The 12,904-nt window shown below is 47.8% G+C and overlaps 1 protein-coding gene across 4 annotated transcripts in view; it reads right to left on the bottom strand.

The window, feature by feature from the left end:
• Positions 1 to 12,514, bottom strand: part of XRCC4 (X-ray repair cross complementing 4) — a 56,527-nt gene extending 44,013 nt beyond the window's left edge. For 3 of the 4 annotated variants that reach the window (XM_078854849.1, XM_078854851.1, XM_078854852.1), the window contains exons 1-3: positions 12,463 to 12,514; positions 4,394 to 4,544; positions 3,535 to 3,743 (exon numbers count right to left, since the gene is read on the bottom strand). In XM_078854849.1, the coding sequence (XP_078710975.1) occupies positions 3,535 to 3,743; positions 4,394 to 4,538 (354 nt within the window). In that variant the 5' untranslated portion in view covers positions 4,539 to 4,544; positions 12,463 to 12,514. Of the gene's footprint in view, positions 1 to 3,534; positions 3,744 to 4,393; positions 4,545 to 12,345; positions 12,394 to 12,462 lie in introns of those variants that run through there. The other variant, XM_078854850.1, reaches the window with a different exon arrangement.
• Between the last annotated feature and the right edge of the window lie 390 nt (positions 12,515 to 12,904).

Raw genomic sequence — 12,904 nt, 5'->3', positions numbered from 1 at the left:
CCCAGGTCTGGTTAATTCTTCCAGTGACAATTCTGATGAATTACATTTGTTTAGTTTTTTTTTTCTGAAGAGAAACACACTGTTGTGCACACGCGAGCGCACACACATACACGCGCGCGCGCATGCACGACGGACAACGTAAACACCTAAAATATTTGGCTGGAAAATGACAGCCCAGACGAAAGCCAAAATGTAAGTCTAAAACATGGAATGTCTCAGCACTGAGCCACCCAGATGAATTCAGTGTGGGCTACAGCTGTAAAGGTGGCTGAAAACTTGGCTTCAAGTTGCGGCTCAGGACCACTAGAAAAAAAACCTGCTAGGCTGGCTATTTTTTTTAACAACACACGCAGTTGTTGTGTGCAAGCAATTGTGCGAAAATTCGCGCAACATAAAAAATGTGAAGGAAATCATTAATTAAAGCAAAAAAAGCAAACAAGGGCAGGCATTGTTTTAGCGGCAGTTTCAGACTATGCAGTGTGCTTCGTGGTCCATCATTAAGGCCGCGTCACAAATCCAGTCGCGACAGTTTTACGGTCCGGCCAGGCCCTTGGAAACGGGCCAGGCAAATTTACACCACCGCCCCAAAATTAGTGCTCAACTCCTCCGCCAAAGAATTTTTTTTTGTGTTTCTCAGTGGGGATCCCTTGGCAATCGCTCGCACGGTGACACACAATACCCGATATTTGCTCAGGTGTCCTCCCCCCCACAGGCGATTGCCGCCCATCGCCGGCCAGCCACCACCACAGACAGCTGTTTGGACAGCGGAGGGCCCATTGGGGTTGGGTGGCGTCGTTGGGCGGGCGTGGACGGGAGGGGACCATCGGCTCCCGGCCACACAAACCCGCAGAATGCACACCATCAACACGGCCATTGTGTATTGACTGCAAATACAACGGAAGCAGGGTAAATACGAGAGGACAGGCACTTGCCTGTAGCAGTGGTTTTTTTTTCTCCCCATTTTTCTTAACCCGTCTGTTTGGAGGCTCTTTTCTGTCTGCACATACCAAGGCAAACAAACAATCCTGGACGCAAATTTCCTGCCGGGCCGGCCCGGTCCTGGCCGAAACAAATATGTGAACAAGGCTCGGGGGATGCCCCTCCCGTCGCACCTGTATCTTCTCCTCCTCCCGATTCTCCGGCGATAGCGAGCCACGCCGTCAGTGTTTGACGTGCCGAGCGGTCGCCATCGTGGTAAGAAAATCTGCATTCGTGATCGCGAGGGTGTGCAAGTTTGTCATCGGGCGTAACCGTTATCGACACGATGTTCGTCTTTGCCATCGTCGTGGATCGATACGCCGCTGCGTATATTACCATTATATTGCAAATGTCGAAAGTCTCGCGGGGGGAAGCGCATTACCCCGTGTGAGAGAACAGTAGGGAGATTTCATAGAAATGTTCATCATCATCGTCATTCCTCTGTGGTGGGTAAAATAAGTACCACCTGCTGAGGCAGCAGTAGTTGGTGGGAAGTCAGTAGCTCTGCTATGAAGCGACTGGACCCTGCCATAGGGATGTGGAATTTAACACCACTGGACGAGGGACCACCAACGAAGATGAACACCGCCCACCGCTAATTTGAAAAAGGGAACGCTTTGATGTTCGACTCGTGAGCTGCTGTTACTGGAGCAGTGGGAAGCAATGCCAGAGGAAAGCAACCCTAATTTAAGCCACCCGTTGTCTCGTCTGTACGTGTAGGGTGGCATCGGCTGACCCGAGCGTAACGTAGAGATGCGTTGCGACATGCCACTTTATTGAGGTTGGGGGATCGATCCCGACCCTGACGCTTGGATATTTGGGGTTTGCATGTCTCTCTCCTCGTGGTCGTGTGGATTTTTTTTCTCCGGGTCCTCCGGTTTTTCACTCCACATTTGGAATCAACATGCGTTTCGATTATTTAAGATTATTTTGCTGCTATAAATTGCCACGTGATAAGCCACTTCGTTGAGCTATCATTTGTGGTCAGGTCGCGTCTGCAAAATAAGCTAATAGCTTAGTGGGCGTTACATGGTAAGGTAAAAAGAGTTTCGTTTAATTTGTATACAATCTTTAAGTGATTTGTTTACATTACCTATAGTTTGCACTCCTATCGTGAATTTGTATTGTTTGTTGTTGGAACATTCTGACCGACCCCTGCTGGACATCTGTGAAAGAGAGCTTGATAGCTCATCGGAATCCTCCAGTTTAATTAAAGATTCTGATTCTAACGGGAGACATCTCAAAAAAGACCAGCAGGTCTCGTTCTATAGACACCTACCTATGGTGGGTACATCACCTGTTGTGTGAAACGTGGTCAGTGCGGGTTGATGGTACAGGGTTCAGATGTCGCTAGCCAGTGATAATAGCCACTGCCCCCAAGACGATTGGTCAGGACAACAAAACAATTATCGAAAAGGGAAGAAAAGTGTATAAGTTGAAACAACTGTCTGTCATAACAAAGACCCTGTAAGAAAAATGTATAATGATCAACTTTTAAAAACGCACCTTCCTATCGTGCCAAAAATGTACCGATAGTCAACACAGAACATGCGAAGCCTGGCGCCTAAAACAAAGAGAGGCTTAGGGGGGCTTACGTGTTGGCATTTTTAGAGGCCAGTCATCAAGCGCCAGGAGCTGCCACAGTCGGCCGCGCACCAATTCCCACCGGCACAGAGAAGTGTACGGTAAGTCCTCGCTGAACGCGTAGCGGTGTTTACATTACAATGCTCTTTCACTCTAACGCGGTTCTTCCATTCGGGAACAGTCTTCGCAAAACGTGGAACGCGCACCGTTATAACGCGGTTACTGAGCGGTCGACGGTGAACCACTTTCTTGAGCTGCATGGCTGAGCGGAGTCAGAGCACGATGAATGACACAGAACCGTGGCGGCGTACACTCAGTGATTTGTCCCGCCATCTCGACAAACGTTGTCGTCACGTTATTTATGGAGAAATAGTGTTCTCTCAACATGTTTGTCGCTTAACACGGCACTTTCAGGAACGCATCTCCTGCGTTAAGCGAAGACTTTCTGTAAATATAGAAAAAAAATCATTCCAGCAATATGTCTGCAGTGTCACTTTGAAGATGATTAACCATATGTTTAGAAGATTTGGCTTAGATATGGAATAGATCGATGGCGCGTGCACGAATCCGCGTGCACCATCACCACCATCCCATCTTGGATAAGTACGTGTGATCGGGAACTTTCCAACACGCGTGGTATTTTACGACTATTTGTCACCCAGCAAGAAAGGCGGGGAAAATATTTTCTGAAATTGCAGTCCTAAATTGGCTGACGTAATATGCCCAAGTAAAAACCAGGTAGCCGATAACTCTAAAGATTACCCGCATCTTTAAAGCATCCAAAATGCAGGTTCAAAATCTAGCAAAACAAAAGTAATAATATACTTGGTTACAAGAGCAAAGGGGAGGGGGTGGGGAATTACGCTCGGAGTTTCCGAGGTGCCAACAGAGAAGCTCCCCCCCCCGCCACCGTCAACAAAAATAATCGTGAACATTCCCCAAAAATCGCAACGCTCGACGCGCAAGCCTCACCGTGACGTCGCTGTGCACTTTGCAGATGGAGAAACACCTGCGGCGAGCGCGCCCGGGGCTGGCGGGGGGCTTCAGGTCGTAGCGGAAGACGTCTCCGTTGGGGGACGAGTCCCAGCAGTGGCCCAGGAGGGCGGCCCGGAGCTCAGCGACGTAGTCAACGAGCGACAGCCCGGCTTCCGACGCCTCCTCCTCCAGTTTGGAGCCGGTCACTGCGGATTGCGCACCACCGACGGGCACTCGATCACTTCCGACGGTTCGATACCCGAGTCAATTGTCGAATTGCACGAACGAGAGCCCCACTGCACTGCTGTCTCTGCAGTAAGCGAGGCAGAGGTCATTGTAGTTATAACGAGATGGTCTTCTCCGATGTTGCTGTGGGTAATGAGTAGATTAATAAGCTATCTGTTTGTGATACGGATGTTTCCGGGCGTGTCAGTGTGCTTTCCTAGGCGCACATTTCTTTCTGCAGTTAAATGCAATGACTACGCAAGAGGCCCTCTTTACAGGCTTGCTTGTCAGCTTGTTGGTTGATTAACTAGTCAGTATGGGAAAAGTTACCGTAGTCCTGAAACATCCACAGGTGACATGGTTGGGACACTTCCTATACGTGGACCATACTCGCCATGGGGACATGAGCTGCTTACAAACCACACGGGTGAGCTTAGCTAAAAGACAAAGAGAATGTTACAATACAAGCTGGGTCGATGCTGCTCTTGGAGGGAAAGACACCGATTTTAAATCGGTGGGTTTTGTTGGCACGCAATAGTGACGGGTGGCATAGTTGCATCCGCAGAGCGATCGATCGCTGCGTCAGGGGGAGAAGGAGGAGATGCGCAAACATCAAGCGGTGAGGCCGAACCTTCCCCTGTCCAGGCCGTCCGGCAGTCGGTGAGGCTCAGGTTCAATCCCTGATGGCTGTTCTTCTTCCAGGTCACGAGGGCGTAGTAAGTGCTCCCCGGGTCAGATGACAGGTGCAGCCTGATGACCTCGCCCTCCTCGCCCATCGTGTGCTGCAACGATCGTCATTATTCATCATCATCATCATCATCAGCATCCTCATCACCTCGTAAGCTAAGTAGAATTGAGCCTGGATAGTGCTTTGATGGGTGACCACGAAACATAAATGTGGTGCTGCAGTACTACATTGTCAGCAGAGGGCAGTGCAGCAAAATAAGTTGTACTGCACTATGCTCCAATATCAATGTTCCTCGCGCCATTCAGCATTGGGAAGTCCGGTCAAATGCCCCCTCCCCCCACGATCCGCATGGTGTGGAAATGCACTTATCCACCAGTGGATTAATATATACGGGCTGAGCAGGTAGGGCCCACTGAGCTATACAGCTCTTTATTCAGAAGCGACCTGGCCATAAATTATAGCTCAACGCAGTGGCTTATAATGTGGAAATGTGTAGCAGTCAAATGTTCTAAATGCGGAGGGAAAAACCGGACGACCCGGAGAAAAATCCACATGACCACGGCAAGAGAGACACGCAAACTCCAAATATACAGCCGGCGTCAGGATCGGGATCAAACCCACGACCTCTTGCATACCAGGCGAGGTAGTTAATAACTCGCATGAGACACGGTACTCTGGCGTCAGCAGCGACGTCAAGTTCCAGACGAGATACGTCTGGGTCGATCGAAGGAGACGAGCGTACGGGCGCGAGACTGACAACGGGGCAGCGAACCCGAGCCTGGCGAGGTACGGCGTTTGCCAGCCGCGCGCCCGCACCGCGCCCACGGCAATGAAAACCAGAAGCCTAGAGCGCAACACAGGGCTCCGTGTTCTTGAGGGGCCCTTCCCACCCCCCCCTCCGCATTTATTTTCTGAGATTATGGTGCCTGGTTTTTTTTTCAACATTTTTTTTACGATTTTTGTCGAATAAAACATTTTATGCGGGTTTTTTTTATTTCCTCGCGCTGTTTTAAATTATTATTTTTTACTTCACAGGTTTCTGGTTTTTTTATTGGGTTGTTTTAACACTTTTCAGAAAATTTAAAAAAACCTACACGATTTTTTTTTCAGCCCAGAACCAAAACTTTTGTTTCCTGTGCGTGCAAAAGCACATTGTTTGTTTATTATAGGCAGGCATTTCTTGCAAATAAAGATGTGTATGCTCATTGGGCGTCTCAGAAAAGTGTACAGGCGATAAGCGACGATCGTCATCACGGTCAATCTCACCAGCAAATGATATGCTAACGCAAATCACACACACACATGCAAATAAGGCGTTAAAAAAACCCATGAAACAATAAATACGAGATGAGGTTGCTGGGGGGGGGGGTGAATTGGATGAAAATCAAAGGATTATTTAATTGAATCGAATCCCATCAATCCCTGGTCACAGTTGAAATCTCAGTGCCTCTCGTGTCGGCGTATTGCATCAGGCAAGGGGGCGCGCGAATACATTAAAAAATATATATATTTCAGTAGGAGCCCGGTACAGAGCACGAACGTTGGGGGGGGGAGGGGTGTGAGCAGGGTATGCAGAAATACATAAATTCCGTGGACAAAAGTCGCGAACGCCGTGTTCCTGGATTTCGAGGAGGGAGGAGATTGAGATCGCTGCTGCCCCTCCGAGTGGGGACCATGAGCGAAGTTTGTGTACTTTTATGTGGGGAGGGGAAGGAGAGGCAAGAACTTAAGTAAGAGAGTATATGGAGCAGGGGGAAGGGGGGAATGTACTGTGAAAAATTTAATCAAGCTTATTGTTGTACCTTGAAAGATTGAGGCTTTGTCTGCTTTGCAATGAGCGTTGGTGCCAAGTCGACCTTTACTCTCATACACATTATTAGGCGTTCATATCCAAACCTTATCCTTCAATCCGACTGCCGAGACATTTTCACGAGGGCGTGTTCCAAATAAAACACGGACGCAGTGATTGAACACCACTCCCGTGTGTATGACGCTCAAAGAATGGGGAAATGATCTGTGAAATTGCTCGCAAAGAGCAGGCTCGGCTTTTAAAAGCAAAACATGTAGCCACCTACAGCGACCCAAAAAAAAGCCATATGGACGTCCTGCGCTGTACGAGCATGTGTGCGTGTGGCAAGCGGCGGTGCGGTAATTAGCGCGCTACACTACAAAACCGGCTTCTTGGGTTTGAATCCTGACCGTGACTGGCATCAATGGCAAAGTGGTGTCTGAACCTGTCGTGGGGCCTCCCCTATGTTGGTTCAGCATTAAATGAGTACCAGGCGTGGTGTGTGAACATTGTCAGCGGTTAGACAAAGGTGGCCTGGGGGTAGTGCTAGCCACGCCATTGTGCTGCCCTGCACTTTCCCCAACAGCCTGGGACCTCTATCTTTGTGTGTCCACGTTTGTCTTTGTTTTACTCTGCACCGAAATAGAGAACTGGCACACCTGCCAGTCAATCCGGCCTGTACTAAAAGGGCTTTAGAAAATATAGCTGCTTTGTTTTGCACAAAAAGCCCCTGTGTGCAACAAATTGACAGTATTCGACTAGGAAAGCCACATTAAGCAATTAGTTCAGGATATTATTGCAAAGAAAATATCTTTGCCTGAAGGCAAACATTGGAAACCGCCTACGTAATTTATCTTGAATTTTGGAACTCTTTTTGATGTCACTACTTGCCACATCAAAAAAGGAGAATTTTGCTTAGAAAAAATTTCCTCACTTCAACGCGTTGCAAATAAAACTGTCTCCATATGTTTCGTGATTGATAAGTGTAAAAGTGTGCGTACATTTTTTTTATGTTGAGAAACAAAAAAAAGTTTGTTTTTCCTTCGGGAGCACGAAATCCCATTGCCATCGAAAAACCCGAGACTATACATTGGCAAAAAACCCTCAAAATCAAAACATGGCCCATGTTTTCCCACTCACTGCACTGCGAATGCTCAACACGGCCAAGACGTATATTTCTTTTCCTCCAGGAGAGAAACATGTGGCATGAGGAGCATCGTGCGGCTCGGTACAAGGCCGACATGTGCCCTTCGTCAGATGGGAAACAGGTTCGAACCAAACCCAGCACCACGTTCAACGAACCTGCAGCGTCGTGCAGAGTGCAAAGAGCACACGCAAGGCTCCCACGGTGGGAACGCAGATACCGAGAGCGTATTTTCTTGCACCACACGCGTAGCTCTTGCACCACAACACACATGAAATAAAACGAAAGCATGCGGCTATAAATCATGGCGGGAGGATGTGAGTTGCAGTAGAATAAACAGCCGAGCCATTTGTGCATCAGCATTTTAGAATGGAGCGGTGGTGGAGTGGTTAGCGCACTGACCTATGAACCAATCAACCCGAGTTCGATTCACGTCCGTGGCTAACATCAACACTGGGTCATATCTAAACCAATCCTGGGTCTTCCTCTTCAAAAAGTCAGAGGGCTGTTCGGTGTCCACTTGGTAGTGCTATCACCCCCTCATATGCCTGCTGGGTTTTCTTCAAGTTCTCTGGTTTACTCCCATATGAAACCAAAAAGTCATTCATGGAATTGGTCAAATATCCCAATGCAAACTTCCGAAAAAAAAGTATCGAGATTCAATTCCCCCTTCACCAACCCGTGATGAATGATTAAATAACCTCCATAGCTGACATGGCATGAGGAGGCCTTCATCCAACAGTAGACTGACAAGGAGTTGCAAAAACTAAAAAGAGTCACGATGAGTAGTTTCGGTCACGGATTGTTTAAGCCGTTGAAAATAACGCTTCTTCTACGCTTGAATTTTATTTTGCCGCACCGTAAATTCCTAATGCTGCTCATAAACATATCCGAATCACTTCTGAGTCAGTTCCTGGCGGGGTGGTAAGTTTATAAGCAGAGCGTGTCTTCAAAGCCGTGCTATCTCAATGGCATCGTCTCGTGGCAATGTCACATCCTTCGACCCGTGCCCCTGCTCATTCTTTTGCGCAAACAGCAGAACAAACGGCAGACCAAATGAACAAAAAAACATCGGCAAGACAGGATGAAGCCTTTAAGATGCAAAAAAAAAAACCCAAAAATTTCTGTTGCGGTCTGCTGTGCGTCTCTGCTACAGTAAAAAAAAATGGACTAAACAGAGAAGACGTTTTGAGGGGGAAAGGCTATCGCACAGCTCAGTGCAACAGCCCGTAATAAATCTATGACCTCCACCGATGTGTGTGAACACACAGCCCAAGTGAGCTGTGTATAAAATGCACCATAAATGTTCGAAACACCACGGGAGGTAGAAAGCGCGTCGGTGTGCGAACCGAAGAGAGACAAAGGCACACTTTACCCCTGGGTGATTTAGGGTCCTCAGCATCTGTGCGAAAGGGGATAGGTTTCAACACACAAGGCCAAAAGTCGGTTAACTTTGGGTACAGAATGAAACAAGCAAAAACAATTTGATTAATTGCTGTATGGGGGATTATTTGAACATATATCACTGCGCTCGTTAATCCGGGTAGGTAGAGTGGGTGTCTTAGGACGTATTCAGATATCAACTCGCCACTGATATTAACCAAGGCTGGCAATGGAGCTCACGTTTACCGGGTTAATAGCGCGGTGCACCAACCACTGCTCCACCCGTTACGTGTCAAAATCATTCAAAAAAATTTTAACTGCAAACATCACCATTTGTGACATTTAAAGATCACAAATGAGACGCAGTGTAAATTTGAACCAATTAAAACAAAACAAGTTGTAAAGAAAACAAAACTGAGCTGATGATAATAGTACAAAAATAAAGCTATATCATCTATTTGTTTTTTTTTACCCCATTTTTGTTTTTAAAAATTATTTCACGGACAATAGGCACGGACCGGCGGCCTGCCCACAGCTGGCACGTCTGGCTCTTATTTTTCATCAGAAAAATGTCAAACGCATCCCGAGGACGCCCTGTGCTCGCTGGGGACGGGTGGAAAGATTGCTCTGTCGCCGGGCGAAGTTAAATGTCGTACCCTCGGCCGCAGCGATCAATGTTTACGGACTGAAGCATATGGGCGATCACCAACTGCGTCTTGGCATCTGACGCTACGAATGCCTGGGAACGCGTCCGAATCAACGCCCATGGCACGCTTCCCCTTCCGACGTGGAAACTCACTACTCATATGCTGCATCTTGTTATATAATAATAAATAAAGCGCACATCAGATTGTGCACCCCTATATTTAACCGGCAAGGGAAACGCACGGGGACTTTGCAAATGGCTGGAAGAATGCATGCCGATTGTTATTAATGTGTCATCAATACCAACGTGAAATGTGAACGGACTTTCGTGGATTGATTTTTCTTTATCTTGGCATTCGTTATGAGAATCTGTCAAAAGCCTTTTAAAAGGCAACATTTGTATCGTCGCGCAAGGCGCATGGCACACAAGTCAGCGCTGGAAGGGTGAATGTTTATAATTTAGAGGCCCCCTAGATGACAAGTTTCCTTCTAAGAAAGAAAAAAAATATATATATAAGACTCAAGTTCATTAAATTCACTGCTGAAGGACAACAGATGGCAGAAAAAGGAAGCAAAGGGCACCGCCGCATCATAAATTAACGGCAGTTACTCTATTCTCCAGGCCCCGTGCTCAACGAAGATCACGTGCGCCTTGCAGACCCCAGGCACGCGCACACCTTGAGCCTCACGCGATGTGACATTTTCCCATTATCTCTCTAAAAGAGGCCGTTCCTGGGCTCTGGCAGTTTGTCATTCCGCTCTTTAAAGGTAAAAAAAAGAGAGCCGGGATCGGATGATTCCCAGCGAGTGGCACCAAGTCTGCAATAAAGGGTCAAAGGATGTTTGAGTTACCAGGAGAGAAAAAAAAACGTTGAAACAAATGGACTCGTTAATGAAAAGCCGCTTGACCCCCCCCCCCCCGCGTTCTCGAAATTAAATAAAAGGAGTGGCAGCAGATGCTCCGCGCAATTGAGACTCAAAACAATTTGTTTTAAAGGTCACCACACCAGAAAGAGTCGTGGGCGAGTTGAAAGCAGTGTAAACTGTGCAACCTGGAGAACCTTTGTCGGTGCTCAGCAATGAGCGCGCGGAGGAAAGTGCACGTTATTGTTATGTTTCCAATTACAAGCAAGTATTCCTAACACTCCTTAATTATCTTCAGCATGTGCCGCTGCAGTTTAGACGAGAAAAGCCGCGTTTTAAGTGTCAACATCCATAAAGCATGCAATTTAATGACATTTTGCACCGCTAAGGAACGATGGCCAGTACATAAAAGCAGGGTAATGGTATATAATTGACAATGATTTTACATTGATGCATTTCATTAAGTTAATAGTTATTGAATACACAAGATAAACAAACTGTCTCTATCTTGATGATAACTGTCTATATTTTAAGTATTCAGAGTGCTAAATCTGAATAGATCTTAATTCAAAATATATCTCAATAAGCGTAACACGAGTCAGCCCTTGGAAAATCCACTGCTTGATTATTGTCTCCCCACACTGTTAGTCTTGGGGGCTGTTTTGACCACACTTCATCTGCATATTTATACTGAATAAATCCGATGAGCTGTAAAGCTCTTTATCAGACGTCGAGTAGGGACGGGTCAGAAAGTTACAATACAAATACACGACAGGCTTGCAAAGTATACGAAAGGTAAGCAAACAACTAAAAAAAGTATTAACTTTGTATTTTTCACCAGTTAAAGCCCCAATATTAGCTTCTTTTTCTGAGGCGACCTGGCCAAAAATGATAGCTCAGCGAAGCGGCTTATCACGTGTAACTTTATAGCAGCCAGATTATAATCTTAATAACATTTCACCACGCTGGTCAGGGAAGGTTATATAAGGGGAGGAGCGGTAAGGGGGTGTGCTGCATAACCAGATCAGATATCATTCACGATTGATGTCAGCCGTGGCGTGGAATCAATGTTAAATAGCGCCGTTCTGCTAACCACTTGCTATCAAGACCGCTTACACAGAGAGGGCCGGTACAAGACAGAACGACCGCACGTGCGAGGGGCCGTCCATAAATGACGTCACGCACCTAGGGGTGGGGGGGGGGTCAGACATTTGTGACGATGTGGGGGGGGGGGGTTGAGAAATGTGACGCCACATCAAAATGCGCAACTTAAAATAAATATAGACAACACGTTCTACTTAATTAAATTGACTTTTTAATAAATGTTTTCTCCTACAACGTCAGAGTGCAGCGCCACATTAAATACTCACTACAATGACAATAGTTTAAAGCGATTTGAAGCATGTTTTATTTGGGGGGGGGCAGAGCTTTGTGACGTCATATTTGAGGGTCGTCCAAAATCACGCACGTGCGAGACGCACATTGAGACGCAAACATGAGAAACTCCTTCAAATAAAAGTCGCTAATTTACACTCGCAACCGCGACCACGAGCTCCAATCGAATTAAATAAAATAAATACTTGCCAACCCACACGTTTTACCCTGTATTCTTTTACAGGGAAATCTAGTTTTCAGGTCCATACGGTGTACAGCCGTTTCAATACCGGCAAATGTGTATTTTTTTTATCTATTTGTGTTTCTCCCTTGTGATGGAACTTTTTTTGTATATACAAGGGCACGAGGTGACCAATAAGATCTGAATTGGTCTGTGATAAGGGGCCGATCATAAATGACGTCACGCACCTAGAGGGGGGGGGGGTCAGACATTTCTGACGCCGTGACGAGGGGGGGGTAAAAAATCGTCCAAAATCGCGTGACGTCATTTATGGACGGCCCCTAAGGGGTTGACGGCTTTGCATCCACGGGGTCGCGTTCCCGATCGCTACCCAAGGATCCCCTCGAGCCCTCGGCCGCAGCCAAATCAGGAAACGCGTAAGGCTTCGGCCTAAAGCGCGCTAACGAGTGCACTCTGAAATCGTCGTCGTTCTTTCACACATCGACGGCACAAACGTTTAGGAGTTTTCATTCGCAGCGTTCAAGCGGCACCCGCCGTCCGTGTCTGTGTGCGCGCAGAGTCGCGTCGTCGCTCCCGCCAATACGGTAAAGCCAATACGGTAAAGCGCTCACCCCGAGAATTCTTCCGCGCGTCCTGTCGATGAGCTCTGGTTGCTCCGCCCCCTCCGCCCCTCCCCTCCTCCGCCCCTCCCCCTCCCCTCCAGGACTCGTCCGCGACGGGGCGACTCTTCCATTGGCCAGACCAACGGACAGACGTCCCCAGTGCGGAGCTGCGGGTAGCTCCGGAGCTTGAGGGAGGGGGGGGTGTAGCTCCGCGCTAGGGACGTCTGTCCGTTGGTCTGGCCAATGGAAGAGTCGCCCTGTCGCGGACGAGTCCTGGAGGAGGGAGGGAGGAGGAGGGAGAGGCGACGTCTCCAGCGCGGAGCTACCCGCATCTCCGCGCTGGGGACGTCGTTTGCTAGGTTGTGGGGGGGGGGGGCGAAGAGGGGGGAGGTGGGGGGCACAGGAGGAGGGGGGCAGAGATCGGCACTAGCCAATTGCAGAGCTGCATTTC

This window comes from Lampetra fluviatilis, chromosome 3 (assembly GCF_964198595.1).
Source record: "Lampetra fluviatilis chromosome 3, kcLamFluv1.1, whole genome shotgun sequence".
In the NCBI taxonomy this organism is placed as follows: domain Eukaryota; kingdom Metazoa; phylum Chordata; class Hyperoartia; order Petromyzontiformes; family Petromyzontidae; genus Lampetra; species Lampetra fluviatilis.
Note: the sequence above shows the minus strand (reverse complement) of the source record. Positions and strands in the feature narration are given on the sequence as shown.